We start from the raw sequence: 16567 nt of genomic DNA on the forward strand, positions 1-16567 counted from the left end.
GACAAGGCAACGAACCTAAGATGTTTATAAGTAAAATTTCGTGTGTCAACTTATTTCAACACCCCGCTCGTGGCTAGGTCGCGCGAAAGACTTTAGATCTAATCTTCATATCAGAGTTATAAGACAATACAGGCAATAATTTCGCAGTGACCCATGAATTTTACCAATTCGCTTGACAGGTTATCAGTAAACCTTTTACAGGATCTTTTATCAACAGCACTCCGCTTGCTTGTGGGTAGGTCGTGGGAAATCTCTCGATTTCAACTTCGTTCGTAAGTTAAATTGTCGTTGGAATATACGGTAGTCTCAACTGAATCAAGAATTATACGTTTAAAAGTGCGAATCCGATAACACGTGAATGCGATCCACGCTCCTGTCACACGGAAAGAGCTTAGGGTTGCCCAGTAGAGTTATAATGTCCCCCGGTAACGGGTTGGCTTTTAGATTTACCAAGTCCCACGGGAGGAGCCTCGGGTTGGCTTTTAGATAATTATTGAAGTCACGCACGGGAAGAGCCTCGGGTTGGCTTTCAGAATTAAAGCCATGCACGGGAAGAGCCCCGGGTTGGCTTTTTGAATTAAAGCCATACACGGGAAGAGCCCCGGATCGGTTTTTAGAATTAAAGCCATGCACGGGAAGAGCCCCGGATCGGTTTTTAGAATTAAAGCCATGCACGGGAAGCGCCTCGGGTTGGCTTTTAGATTATTAAAGTCACGCACGGGAAGATTCCAGGGTTGCCTTGCATATTTATTAAATCACATACGTAAGACCCTCGGGTTGTATTTCAGAGTTGTAGTCACACGCGGGAAGTCTGAGGTTGGCTTGTTGATTTATGAAGTCACACGGGATAAGCTGCGGGTTGTTATGTAGATTTATAATGTCACACAGGAAGAGACTTGTATTGGTTTGGACGAATCGGCAAGGAGGCCGGGCGGTTAAGCACAGCAGAATTGTAGCAGTCTGTGATCAGAGATTTTCTAGTAGGTAGACGACAACGTGTCAGTATTAACGGAACCGTGTCAGACTGGGCATCAGTGCGCAGTGGCGTGCCACAAGGAAGCGTTATTGGGCCTATTTTGTTCGTTGCTTTTATAAATGATCTGCCAAAAGTAGTGTCCAGTGTGTGCTCCATGTATGCCGACGACACAAAAGTTTATAATACAGTGAAGGATGCGTCAAATAAAGCGCAATTACAAGTCCTCTACAACAATCACTAGGTCCCTCTACTAATACCAGCAAACATGCATCTAAACTAAGTGCATCTCTTTCCTCTGTGAAAGTACGAGGCAACGAGGCTACGAAGCCTATCCTCATTGTCTGGGGTCAGCCCGACAATTTTCCTCGCTAAAAACATTTCGCGTAATCCTGTTCAGCAGCATAACCGGTAAACCTTCTTCGACTGATCTCAGATCTGTTTTTTTTTTCAGTTGTGTTGGTAGGATTCTGCATTTATTGAACCATGTACCATGGGAATATGGAAATTATTGTAGTCGCCATATATACATGCGTGAGAACTAAATCAATAACAACAAATAATACTCGCGTATGATTATTTAGTAAATTTTTGTAGCGGATGCTTTGTTTTGCTGCAACTTAGAGAGCGACCGAGTGACATGGAAAGCAGTTGTAGAGCTTCCATGCCTCTGGGCCTCCCGCCCCAGCCTGAACGCTCACCTCCAGTATGATGGGCGAGCTGCTCACGCGTGCGGTGTTAACGAATGTGCTCGGGTCTCGCAAAATATTCAATATGTTCCTTTATCCACTGTCGGGTGTTTTATTTCAATAACTTTTAGATTCGTTTCGCATTGACGACTGGCAATGCATTTGTAGACAAAGAGGTAAATAAATATTATCGATTTACTGTTGTAATTCATGAGATTATCGAAGGAAAGCCACCATAAGCATTGCACATGTGGCCGCGCACATTCAAGTTTGAATGTCGATTTGTTCATATATCTTCAAAATTGCAGCAGTCGTAAAAAGTACCATCATATTTGTTGTGCTCTGTCATAATGAGTGTTCTAAAAAAGTGTATTATGTATGGATAAAATAATGCGACCTTGGAGAAAACTCGCAGCCAATACGATGTAGTGTCATTTATTTACAAGATTAACTTAACTAAGAGAAGTGATATACTTAATTCATTTCACCTGGAACATATGAAGTTGTTCTGTCATCAACCAAACCAACTTTGAAACTTCCTATTATAAATTATGGGTCACAAAACAAGCTGACAATATGGGCTAAACTCACTCTAAAGCCTCAATTGTGTTGTGCTTCTAGCGTTCAAATTGATCAAAGTAAGCTCTAGTATTAGTAGAATAGGACTTAGATTATTGTTCAAAATTAGTTAAAATGTAAGTAAATTTTGCATGTATGGTATTTACCCAATTTTTATCCGATGTACGTGGATTGAGCCGATAACACCCGCACGCGACAGCAATATTAGATTAGTCAATAGCATTGACATAAGATTTTTATATTTTATTTACCTAAATAGTTTAAATCAGTAAAAAATTGAGTTCACGAATATAAAAACAATTATTTTGTTCAAAGGATTATAGGATGCCTTATATGTATCATAGGCACCAGCTGGACTTGAATCAGTTATTATTCAATTCCTGCGATTTGTTAATATCACTTCTTTTGACTTATATTACATCTTGTGTAAAATGCCAGCTCTCAACTCCCATAACTTTGCGCTTTTATTCGAAAAAAAAAACATAAAAACTCAAAGTTTCCTAAGACTAGGCTTAACTCGCTATGAAGGAAAGCGTTGTTAATACCATTTTATAATATTAGCCCGAGAGAGAAAGGTGTTATATAGGATCGAAAAAGACTTGATGCTGTAAATAATTTCATTGTATTAGTTCAGTCAAAGCTACGTAAGTAATGAGGAATAATCGAAGACGGTAATTTACGTTTAGCCGTCCACTGTTCAATAAATCTTCGAAGAATTAGGTTAAATACGACGTACATGTATTGTGCGTGAACTGTGAATGAGCCTTAAAACTTAAGTCTTGAGTCGCGCTCTCCTATCATGGAAGGGGCCGAGAGAGACAAGCTGATGCTGCAGCAAAGAATTTCTTCGCTGGACTTCATCCTTGACGACGATGATGAACTTGACGATGACGACACAGATGACGATGCTGTGAAGACGAAGCGAGAGGCCTTCAGGAACCTCAAACAGGATTCATCGGTGGGACTAAATATTTTTACACTAGTTAATTGTTATTTATGAATAGATTTATTGGACATGCATTACCTTAAAAAAAATAAAACTGCAAAATGATGGATAAAATTTTCGAGAAATAATACTGGAAATGCAATTATAGCTTGAAAAAGAATGTTGAGAATGAGTCTGAACATTTTTTCAGGGAACTCAATTATTTTAGGAGTGAAATATTTAACTTCTTTTTGCACACAATTTTTTTCACAGCCATGTTACTTATTCAAACCTTTTTCATAGCAAATCTCTCAAACTTGATGAGCTGAAATGAAACATTATCTCGTAAATTCGATTGTTGAATGGGGTTTCGATCCTTGCTGACATATCGCAAAAATGGCATTTTGTAAAGTGTAAATTTAGTGCATCAGATACACAAAATTAAAATATCTAATAAATGGAACATATTTTTTTTCATGGGAGTGGCTATTGGACGTTTCCTTTCTGGTATTGCATGTCTAGAGTGAAATGTAATCTTTATCACATTTTTCGTCACAGGCTTCCATCGATTTCGACGACCTGCTTCCTCACGTAGGCGAGTTCGGCAAGTATCAAAAGCTGCTGGTCTTCCTCGTGTGCCTGCCAGCCTGCATCCCATGCGGCATCCACGCGTTCAGCCAACTCTTCATGTCGCCGGTCCCGGACCACTGGTGCCGGGTGGGCGGTCCGCAGTTCCGGACTGCTATCGCCGATATCCTAAGGACACAACAACTGGAAACACTACAACTAGAAAATCCTGCGGTCACAACAACACCAGAACTAACTGAAAGTTTAATAGATAATTTAACAGAGTCAATCATCAAAGACTTTGATTCAGGTAAATCAAATACTGAAGGTTCAACTGGAATGTCATCCACTGAGAACCCTACTGAACTAATTACAGAAGCTCCGATCACGTCTACAACTTTTAGAGGTCGACACCATCACCAACAAAAACATATCAAGAAACAAAAGAAATATTTCACATTTCCCAGTTTGCTTGAGAGCAACAACAATGGTTTTCACAATAATAATTCCAATAATTCATCTCATGGGAGTCGCACTGTACAAAATTCCAGAAAGTTCCTCATGAACCCATTGCGACCATTGGTCGAGGCAGCGCCCAGGGGCTCCATCAATGTTGTGAGGCGCTCTAGAGGGGCGGATGAAACGAGCCACAATAGAAATATTATTCGACATGGCAAATATGTACTGACTGAAGAAGAAGGCCATGAAAACCATTCGCACCTCGATGATGACCAAGTATTAAACATTTTTGCAGCCATCACCGCGTTAGAACAAAAGCTCGAAATACGTTTCTCGCTAGCCGAAGAAAAATCAAGCGGTGAGTTGCAAGTTACATCAGACTCTACCAACGAAGAAAAAATTAGAACTGCATACAATTTTTATTCTCCGTTACATCCCAGGGAAAATATTGAATCTGAGCAGGCATTGAACCCAGATAGTTTTTCACTTTACCTCCCACAAACTGATGGCTCTACCACATACAATATTCCCATACTAACTCCTTCTCTAAAACTCAACGAAACCGACAGCAAATTGTACGATCAAACCATAAGTGACAGACAAGTCAAGTTTCATCCTTCAGGCAATCAAGAAGGTATTGCTGCAAATAGACGGAAATATCGCGCGAACACAGCTTTCCGGGATAATGGATCTGAGAATACTTCAGCCTCTTATATCGCAGCGACTTCGACCTTTTACAACAATCCTTCAATGGAGATCAAGAACTCTAAAGTGCGATGGTTGCGAGCGTACGCTGAAGATGAAGATTCTATAGAGAGGCCAATGGGAAAAGAGAGAACAATTCGAGGGGATACTGAGGATGGAAAATTTATGGAGACGACAATGCGGATGGAAACTGAGGATGAAGATACTCTGGATGATACAGATTACCTTGTTGAGAACACAACAATTCCGGTCGAAGACAATGACAGCAATCGACAAACTGAAACTGTCAATATCCGAGCTGAGGATTTCCAGTTGCGAGTAGAGAAGTATATCAGAGATATTTACATCCCGAAAGAGGTAAGATACTTTTGCAATAGTTAACAAAAAATATTCAGTATTTTGTAATTTCGTATGGCACTAACCTATTTTATGAATATAATTTCGCAAACGATTTTGACAGCCTTAAATCAGAAAATTTGGTTATAGAATCCTAAAATTTGTCAAAGTCCCCAACAATGTGCAATAGCATTCTGTGAAATTTGTTATATCAATCTTCTCCTGAAATAAATCTTTACTAATTCATTTATATTGTTCATCTCAAACTTCCGTGTCTTATCAGGAATTAAATGACAGCCTGGGCAAAGGGATGCAGATTCTAACTTGCATTCAAACTCACTGACTGCCCCATTAACTTGGAATCTTTGCTGCTGAATTTCCTCATTAATTTTAAAAGTATTTGAACGAAATTATTTTTAGTTATTATCATTTTTTATATCTGAACTGAGTATGATTGCAAGCACAAGACGATATTACTAATGAAAATATCCTATTTGTTCTCTTATATATTTTTCAGGCGTCAGGCAAGTACAGCTGCTGCCAGAAGTACGACATCGAACCCTCAACTGCCCTGACAGCCGCCAACACGACCCAGGCGTGGCCTGTCGTAGACTGTAACCATGAATGGGTCTTTGACACATCTACTGTCAAGTCATCAATTGTTATGGACGTGAGAATAAATAAGAATTGTATTCACGGATAGCTTGCTTGCCTGAAAAATTATTAAACAGCGTATTTATTATAGTTTGATGTTCTGATGTAAGGGTATTTTTGAATTGAGAGTCTAGTTATTGTTACGAGCATTTTCAAGATAGAGGTCATTTGATTAGAATTGATAGTCGAAATATTGTTATTTTTCGTCATTATCAATGATCAGAGAAGTAACTAAATTACCAGTTATATTGTTTTTATAAATGAATAAATTAATTCACTTTGCGATTGATCAACATTAAAAAACACCAATGTGGAGTGGAGAACGGATTAGGGGCTAGTCGACAAAATCTACGGAGTTTAGACCTAAGATTTAAGTATCTTGCCCGATCTGTGAGCTCCGAGGTTGCTTTTGATTCATGAGAGACGAGTAAATCTTGACATATTTATTTATATTTATTATTTAATACTGTATATATGTATCTATAGATAATAAATTGATGTCATTGTGCTGTTCAGTTTACTTTAGTATGTCATCGCGCCATCTACCCCACCATTGCTCTGGCTGTCCTAAACATTGGGGGCATCATCGGGGTGTACTTCTTCGGCTCCCTGTCTGACAGGTAAGAATTTTGTTAGCATTTAGAACTAATAATTGGTATATGTTAAATCATCAATATACTACGAAATCAACAGTTTTCTGTCTGCAGAAAACGACAGTTAAAATCAAGATGCAATTGTCATTATTTATTTACTCGAAACTCTCATTTAATGTCAAAACCTTAATAAAAAGTTTCTCGTTTTCAATATTTTCCCCAGAAGTAATTTTGGTTTTATTAATACACTACTGAATATTATAACATTTTGTGCAAAAGTTTTAAGTTTGAAGTCTGGAAAATGTTAATACAAATTAATGCAGCAGCTAATGGTTAGTGTAAGATTGTTGTGCCGTTTAGATCCTGTCAAATTTTGCAAACCGTGGAATAGCTAAGACCTGTATTTCAAGAATCTTATTCGCGTGATACTTAAATTGGATCCAATTTCTTCAATGAAACGTTTCGGTTTTAAGTTGTATAGTTAGAAAACAAGTTAATCCTAACATATGAATAAGTATATATGAAGTAATGCAGGAGTTAACAACAGCCAAAGTTGGGAAATATTTTAGTAAATTTAAGAACATTTTAATACGGGTTTTAATTTTAAATCGCTAATAAAGGAATGTGTGCGCCAGGTTCGGGCGTCGCGCATCTTTCCTGCTATGCCTGGGCACCGAGCAGGTGTTCGCTCTCGCCACTGCCGCGGCCCCCACGTACGAATGGTGGCTTGCGTGTCGGTTCTTCGTCGGTCTCACCATCCCGGCCATATACCAGATCCCCTTCATCATTTGTGAGACCTCACATTACTGATAGATTTCTGTATCAAAATATATTTAGACGCAGAATAATCATAAAATCCATAGCAATATTAGAAAAATAATGATTACAATAATATTTCCATTTCATCGTTCCATTTTTGGGTAATAAATATCATCTATTATATTGAAAATAAATTTAAAATTATCAAGTTATCCGGTTATGGAGTGATTGATTAAAGCCAATTTTCCATTCTTCGGATACCACAATAATTCAGGGCCAAAAACGTAAACTTTCTTTACGATTTACGTAAACGTAAACAAGTTCTTTGAGATTTGCATAACTAGAAAAGAAAAACACAGCTGGAGTATCAGCGTGTATTACTCACACGTAAGTATTCGAAAGGACCATGGATTAGGAGCAAGAATTATCCGTTGAAAAAAATCATTTGAAACCATCGTTTCATCAGCTATGTTTAATTATAAATGTTTATTAAATGGAACAGCACACCATCAGTACAAACAAACAAATAATTTGAAATAAATTTTCATTTGATCATCCAGGAAAGTTCAACATTTTTTACTAGAGAAAATTTAAATGCCCATAACAAAAAAAAAAGATGTTATTGAAGTTATGGTCAGTTGAAGCGTAAAAATTAGAAACTATTTGGCTAACATATATATTAAGTTGAAGTTCTTTTTTATATCTAGTTTCATTGACCTATAATCTGTGAGCAGCACTCATGGACCTGAACTTCAAATCTACATTCATAAAATTCTGCGCAATTTCTCATCACAATTTCTCATCACAATTTATCATCACAATTTCTCATCACAATTTTTCATCAAATTTCTCATCACGATTTCTCATTACAGGAAAATGAATCTTCACATGTTCCGGATTGTTACGGTTATGTACAAGCAAACAAGTGATACACGCTTATTTCTTACTCTGCTCTACTGCAATATTTCTTTTTCTAACCCATTCACTACGCGTTGTTTCATTACTCCTCTGTGATGCATATAGCATTAGAGACGATCACATTTTCCATCAGCGATGGAGCTGGTAGGGCCAAACTACCGAAGTTTCGTCACGGTGCTGACGTGTTTCTTCTACGTGAGTGGCATGATGATCTTGTCAGGAGTGGCGTACCTCGTCAGGGACTGGCAGCTCCTCTGCGTCGTCACGTCACTGCCTTTCTTCACTTATATCATCTACTGGTGGTGAGCTACGTTTGGTGAACAATAATAACGGCACGTAAATCTTACTTGTTAATCTTGCGCTCTTATATTAATAAATAAATGATGATGTGCACGGATACAGAAAACTACTCAAATGTTCAAGTATAGGAATATTAATTTTATTGAATTCTAAATGATAATATAGAATTCATTTTGGTTTTAAATCTTTATCCCTCGTGCGTATTACCTTCAAGATTGTATACTCAATCAAAACGAATCAATCCTGTTATTTGGATTACTAATAACCCAGCATAGATACTATTGTCTACCATGGTGACGTGGATTTGGACATTCCTTCAAAAGAACCATATGTGACAGGCCATTTTAGGCTTGGAAACAACCGGCGCTAAGCTGTGACAGACAATTCCTGCATGAACGACTCAAAGATTATTAATTATAAACCGATAAGATTTGTATATGATATTTATACGCATATTTTTTACAATTGATCTTGGCATCACATATAATGGTAATTAAATACAAGTATTCCAACGACTTAACAGGTTTCTGCCTGAGTCCCCCCGTTGGCTGCTGGGTCGCGGTCGCCTCCACGAAGCCGGCCTAATTCTGCAGCGAATGGCGCGTGTCAACGGAGCCCGACTTCCAGAGTCATTCCAACAAAAGCTGTCGGTAGGGAGAACCCATACCCATCTTAAATTAACCCATCTTAAAATTAATACCAATATAAGTATGTAAAATTGATCTTTGTCATATGTCGTTCATGAAAGATAGCAACGGTCGCAATCTGCATGAAGCGAACCATTTTAAGTTGCATAATTACGTTAGTGCAGTCAATACATACCGATAATTTAACCTGCATAACAAAAAGTGATTTTTCATCAAAATTTGTGATAATGAGTGCACTCATTCAAGTTAATACAGTAATTTAGAATAATAAATATGCAACGCTCATTTATCAAGTAATAGATTTTATATGATATACGGTTGTTGTCAACTTGTATAGTTTAAGGTTACAGTTCGTACATCCCGTAATAAATTTTGAGGCCAGCAGCTAAGCATCACTAATTACTGTTTCACCAATACTTGAATCTAATTTCGGTAAATGTTGTAATTATCATCAACATTTCTGCACAGGAGACGTGTTGAATAGCGACAAGAGAAATAATTGTCAGACCTGTTAAAAAAGATACAAAGTGCACCCAGGGTCAAGGAAAATACACATGTGTAGCACAAATATCACTCTTTGCAAATATCATGAGCCATTAGTATTTAACATCCCTCAATGACTTCTCAACGAGTGCATGTTTCTATGTTCGCCCGAAATTGATCTAATCAATTCACTGCCACGGTACCAGGCAAAGTTGTAACAGTAGGACTTGGCTTCGTTGTAAACTGGCAAGGATTTATGGGGATTTTACAAACACTGGCAAGGACTTATGGGGATTTTACAAACACTGGCAAGGACTTATGGGGATTTTATAAACACTGGTAAGCACTTATGGGATTTTATAAACACTGGCAAGGACCCATGGGGATTTTATAAACACTGGCAAGACTTATGGGGATTTTATAAACACTGGCAAGGACTTATGGGGATTTTATAAACACTGGCAAGGACTTATGGCGATTTTTTTCTTCCTAGTCCCGAATGTTGGCCCAGCAAGCAGCCAGTCGAGGCTCGAGCAAAATATCAAGCAACGTCGACACTACCGATAAGGCAGGCTTCTGTGGGCTGTGGGCGACCCCCAACATGAGGCGTAAAACCCTCCTCATCATACTCGTCTGGTGAGACTTGTTGTCAGTTAAAGGATTTTCCTTTATCATTGAAGGACTAATACTAACTTCTTTTCAAATTCTAGGCAACATATCTCTGTGATTCTCAAATCTATTAATCTAACGTTTTAGCTTCATAAAGTTAACACTCGTACACATGTTTAGGAGTGTTTACATTTTACCTTTTAATTGTTTGTAATGCTTCGTTTCTTGACTAAACTTGTGAATCTTGTGCGATAAATATCATGTAGGACGATAAACATGGACAGGCGGTAACTATGATAATGTATCTATTGACAAAGGGAGGAAATGTCCATCTAAATGGTGCGTTGAACCTTCTGTCTTCAGAAACAGTAACCGTCGTCCACGCTGGAAGTATCTAAAGACCTGGTAACAACAGAGACAAAATGGTGAAGGGTAAACTTAGTTATTTACCACACATGACTGGGTTGTCTATTCCACTTTTCCTGAAAGGTTCGCGAACGAGACGGTGTACGTGGGGCTGAGTTACTACGGTCCTGTTATGGGGGACAACGAGCACCTGGCGTTCTTCCTGTCGTGCCTGGTGGAGGTGCCGTCCTACCTGCTGTGCTGGGTGGTCATGGACCGCTGGGGGCGCCGCTGGATCTTAGGGGTCGGCATGATTGTGGGGGGACTTTGTTCAGTGGCGACTGTGGTTACGCCTGCCCGTGAGTGATGCATCAAAATGATTTAATTTTGTACTCTTTAACTTTAAAAATACCGGGTGTCAAAATTGGAGAAAAGCGGCGACTATATTGTTTATCTTTAAATCAATAATTAAATTAAATTTAATTTTAATCAATTAACAGCACCTCACGAGTTCAGGTACTAATCTCAATATTTCGAAAAGAGGTAATCTCACAAAAATATTACCATAGTACAGAATCCACGGTAAACTTCACGCAAGGTTTATTCACAGCTTTCATCGAGTTCTTGCGTTTCAATAACGTTTAGTAAAATTTGTCTTGCTATAGAGAGAATCGGGTTATAAGAGAATTTTCTTCAGAGAATTATCTGCAATGCAAACCCATCTACGATTTTAGCTATTGCATTTATGTTCGTCCATTTATCACACGCAATCAAATGCATACAATAAATATGTGGATAAATGCTTCCACTTCAGTACCCTGAACTCCCTTCGAAGTGGAGTTAACGATGGTTAATTTGTTGCAGAGTCGAGCGTGATGGCGCAGAGTTTCTACCTCGTGGCCAAGTTCGCCGAGTCGGCGGCGTTCCTGATCATTTACCCGTTCAGCGCTGAGCTTTTCCCCACGGCGGTGCGGGGCGTGGGGATAGGGTTCGCTGCCTACGTCGGGGGAATTGGGCTCGTCGTTATCCCTTTCATCAATTACTTGGTTAGGGGGACCGATCATTTGTTGTTTGTCAGACTATAACTTATTATTACTTCCATTAATTGTTTGGTTAGGAAAGCAATGCCTGTCGTTTGTCAGACGATATCTTTGCATTATTTTTACTTTCATCAATTGCTTGGTTAGTAAAGCAGCCCTATGTTGTTTGTCAGACGACATCTTATTATTATTACCTACATCAATTACTTGGTTAGGGAAATATTATCTGTTTGTATCGGAAGAACCTTCTCATTGTTTCGTGAATTACTTGCCAATCAAAATACTGGCTATTGTTTGTGTCTAATGGAAAGTGTATTCCCACAAAATTTCTGTAAGTTCTAAATATAATTTAGTGTATTTAGGTGAGCTAATGAACTCTCTAATTGTATTGAAAATCAATATTGACAATTTCCATTATCTGAAATTAAATGTTCCTTATGATCGATTTCTCATTAGGCTGGTCTCTATAGATATTATTTATTGAGAACATTATCATTTTGTTATCAAATTGTTAGTTTGCAATTTTGGAATATTCTCTTATGCGGTTGGATTAATGTGAAAAATATCTGAATATTGCGTATTGTTATTTTTATAGTGCACGTGCAGAATTTAGTATTTTCTGGGTCGAAAAAATGCGCATCGCGAGGATGAGAGTCGAGCTGCCGTACGCAGATGGACTGAAGGAATTTTTCTATCTATAATACATGCATTCAGAAAATAAATAGGGTCATGTTGTCCAAATATTGACTCACTCTCTGCACGATGAACCGATACTGCTTTTTGCCAGGGGTCAGGGTCAGGGTAACCTACTCAAGGCAAAAGTTGCATCACATTGTGAACTAAGTCTTGTTCATTTCTCTGCGTGTGTGACCACCAGGGATCAGAAATGTTGTCTCTGCCCCTTCTGATCATGGGGCTGCTGTCTGTGGTGGGAGGCGTCGCGGCCTTCCGACTGCCAGAGACTTTGCACCAGCCGCTCCCCAACTCACTCAAGGAGGGGGAGCAGTTCGGCGCAAGCTTCTCCTGGGCAGACTGCTGCAGTTGCAAGCCTAAGCGCGATGAGTCAGAGTCAGTCTTTTATTTACCTCTTGGAAATTGTCTGAATGTGAACTGAGTTGTGTTTTATATATTATATATTATTTTTGAATCAAGCATGGAATTAATTCCAACGCAGAACCCAATGATTATTAGGATTTATTAATTGTTTGGGCTGATTTCGCGTTCAAATTTGTTTTAATCGAACAAATTTAAGTGTAAGAAATGTCATGAATCACTGAATATCCTCTGCAAATAATGACGATTGAAAACACAACTACGCACTCGGCCTTGGGTTGACAATTCATCTGAGTTACTGCACATTAATAATGGTTATTCCATCCGGCAGAAAATTTATTCTTATAACTGTTTGTATAACAATTAAGTAACCTAAATAATCATTTATCTTATTTTATATCCAGCAGCGACAAGGAGTCTTTCACGGCGCACGAATCTCGCAAGTATCGCGATGAAATAATCGACTTGACAAATCTTAACCTAATCTCAAGCGAAGAAGGGAGACAGACTCGTCAAAATCGTCGGTGTCGTCCCACGTCGTCGCTGCTCGCCGACGAGAGCGATTACGCAACCGAGAACGAATACAGCATCGACGAGGACCCGTCGAGCGGAGACTCGGGCCCTGGCGCAAGAGACACGGGCCCTGGCGCAAGAGACACGAGCCCTGGCGCAAGAGACACGGACCAGCGCTCGAGCTTCAAGCGAAGGAAGATGGCCAGCCGACGTGGTCAGTATTCAAGGGCACTCTCGCAGTTTGCTGATGAGAAACAAGAGCTTGAGAGGCCATTGAAACGATTCCTGTCATCGCACTCTGAACGTTCCCGCACAGTCGATCTGTCGTCTTTGGATGAAATCGCCCCTTTTTCACCAACTCTTCGCCACGGCGATGGAAGGATGTTCCTTGCATCAGGAAGCAGCCGAGATGCCATGGCAATAGATTCGACATCAAGAGAAATGCCACGGCCTGAAGAGGCGCTACGGCATATACGAGCACCTATCAAGAAGGGTAAGTTGGTCAAACAAGCGAGCATCGTTCCGATCATCACTGACTCGTCAGGTGCCATGAAAATGACCTTTTGGATGTGAGTTCTCTCATCGCACCATCGTGTTTGATGGGGGCTCTTTAGTCCGTACGACAAAGTTGAAAAATAAATACGGTCTTAATTGCAAATTTAAATTTTGGGTATTGCAGAAGAAGTTGTAAGTATGAAGGTAATTTATTTCAGTTGTTAATTAAAATTTAGACGTAAGTTGTAAAACATAAACATGAAAAGCCTTCGAACTCAAGTGCCATTATCATATAAATTTTGTGTTTACATTCATTTTATTGATAAGAAATATGAAATCCGGTACTTCCGTCGGAAATTTATGTTATTCAATTGCCAGCTCTTTTAGGCTCTAATTAATACAAAAACAATGAATGTTAAACTTTTATTTTAGAACTTCATCCAAAGACCTCAAAACGTCAAAACACGTGAGACAGCGGACGATGAAAGGAATTTAGGAGACCAAGTTTCGAAAATAGTTCTTGGTAGCGGTTTCATACAGGTTCTTCGATGTTACAAACGAATAAACCCGGCCCCTTTTAACTGTAGCTAGCAAAAATAAAATTTATATTTAATACGGCAATACCTAAATAATATTAAATTGTCACAATTAGTGACATTAAATTCGCTCCCCAAAGCAAGAAATTACCACACGTCTGTCAAAACAACCAGACGGATCTCTGAATTGTAAATTAGAGGTCGCTGAGTGTCCTAAAAATTGACCGATCTGTCCTACAATATTTACCGTTATTCTATCGAAACAAAATAAAAATAGCCGTAAAATAAATAAGAATTAAATAATAAGCTAGACAAGCCTAAAGGTTTGGCTACCTATTTTTGTATAGCTACAGCCTCACACCCACCATAAAATCTTCTGCCATCAAGTGGAAATGCGGCTTAGAAAATGAAAAAGGCTTTTTAAAAAGGTTTGGAACAAATAGTACTGTGATTCAAGTAAGAAGCTAAAGCCCAGAAGTTAAGATGGCCCACAAAAAGGAACAGCCCAAAATTAACTCTGGAGTCGGCATTCTTCTAATTAAAGAAAGAGTGAATTTGCGCTTTCTTCGAATATAGATAAATAAAACGAAGAAAAAAGAGAGATCACTCGCCCCTACTCACTGCAGTGAGTGAAAGAAAGCGCGTTTTCTCGTCGACGAAAAGTTGAGGTCACGGACGGACGGACAGACAGACAGACAGACGGACATGGCGAGCACAATAGTGCATTTTTTCCAAAAATGAGAAAATGCGCTAAAAAGAGAGATCACTCAAGCTTAAGAGAAATTGAGAAGGGATGGCTTCACGTACACTCCTGGCTGAACAAAATAAAATGGACGTTCACACCGCAAAGCCTTACTGCCAACAAGCCTATTTACAGACCACACCTATCGAAAGGTACGAAGAAGGAGAACACAAATCAAACAACTCAAGAAATTTGGAAATTTCTAACCGTTCCAGGATCAATTCAGTTGCATTGAGCGAGGCAATCTCAAAGAAATTTTTTATATCATAGCTCATGAAGTGAGTATTTTTGTCTCTTGAGAGCGTTTGGATGGCATGTCGTATTACAGAGAAGTTCTCATACACGAGTTGTTCATTATAAACTCAATACAAAAGATGATGTCCAACACTTCCTATAATATACAATTTTTCATGATATTATAGGCTTGTTTTACGACTGATTTTTATTTAAAAAAAACTTCCACTTCATACTTCATTTTAGGAGCGGAGCGCTGTTGCAATATGCCTCCGCGAAGTATATTATCGTGTCATGTATTTACCGCGAAGCCAAATCGTGGACTACACGCCCACTCAGTGCAATCAATAAATGAAGCAAAAATAAATAAATGAAGCAAAAGATGCCAAACCTCAGACATAAGTTCCTTATGTGTGGCGATAACCTGGGGCTGAATGTGACGCGAAGACACCAAGGGTAGAAATTAAATGACGAGATCGTGATAATTTTATTAACAGTTGCGTTTAATGTTTTATAGTAACACGATTAAATTCATCCAAGGGACAACACACAATTGACTGTCAGCAGAAAGACATAGTCAGCGCGGCCCCTAAACTAAAACAAAGACCGCAACAAATTATTAGCTGCACGCTGTACCGTTGCTCTCAAGCGGTGAATTGCGCGTGCATCGAAGATCCTATACTGAGAAGGGAAGAAATAGCCCACGTATAACGAGCATGGAAATTCATTATTAAAGGGCGGTCAATCGATAGAAAAACTTGTCGTCTGTTGAACTTTGATGCAAAACTAACACAAAAAATGTATTGAATTAAAAAGACACAGGAATTGTTGTTCAGCACGTCATATTACAATACTGCTAAACAGCCTATTCACAGGTTCATATTCTAATAACGTTCTGTTAAAACAGGTACTACACAGTAAATACATATATTACAGCGGATATCTAAAGGAAAACAATATCATCTTGATCGTTACCTAATATTAGGGAATTCATCACTCACTTTTCTACTCTTAACAACACTCGAAATATTTTAATAACTACGTGCAGAATCTTCACTAATATTGGCCCAACGGCTGCATGAGTATTTCAGTTACATGAATATGTTCGCCATAGCTCCGGAGCATCGATTGTGCTATTCAACACACGAGATTTAGCTTGCAAAATGCAGATCACAAGGAAATTCTATCGTATCTGCACTGCACAACTGCCTTGACTCTCTGCATGAACGCGGTGGTATTTGACTCCCTGCATGAACGCGGTGGTATTTCAGGAACAGCAATCGTTGTTAGGCCGTCAGTCGAACCGCATTCGATCCCTATGACAAACTGGAATTTATTCCTAGGACATGGTTAATAAAAGAGCACTCGAACACATACGTGCACATTTAGAAAGAATAATCACATACAATTGAA

At 38.9% G+C, this 16567-nt stretch overlaps 1 protein-coding gene across 1 annotated transcript; it reads left to right on the forward strand.

Moving 5' to 3' along the window:
- The first annotated feature begins 3040 nt into the window (after window positions 1–3040).
- On the forward strand, window positions 3041–13908 carry LOC108681637. The gene is made up of 12 exons (XM_018170690.2): window positions 3041–3199; window positions 3725–5254; window positions 5751–5903; window positions 6404–6507; window positions 7116–7270; window positions 8291–8459; window positions 8981–9107; window positions 10081–10223; window positions 10686–10900; window positions 11406–11587; window positions 12459–12649; window positions 13042–13908. Exons 1-12 carry the CDS (start codon window positions 3041–3043, stop codon window positions 13718–13720), a joined length of 3807 nt encoding a protein of 1268 aa, XP_018026179.1. The 3' UTR covers window positions 13721–13908.
- Window positions 13909–16567: the final 2659 nt, after the last annotated feature.

This window comes from Hyalella azteca, unplaced genomic scaffold (genome assembly GCF_000764305.2).
Source record: "Hyalella azteca isolate HAZT.00-mixed unplaced genomic scaffold, Hazt_2.0.2 contig3047, whole genome shotgun sequence".
NCBI classification, from domain to species: domain Eukaryota; kingdom Metazoa; phylum Arthropoda; class Malacostraca; order Amphipoda; family Hyalellidae; genus Hyalella; species Hyalella azteca.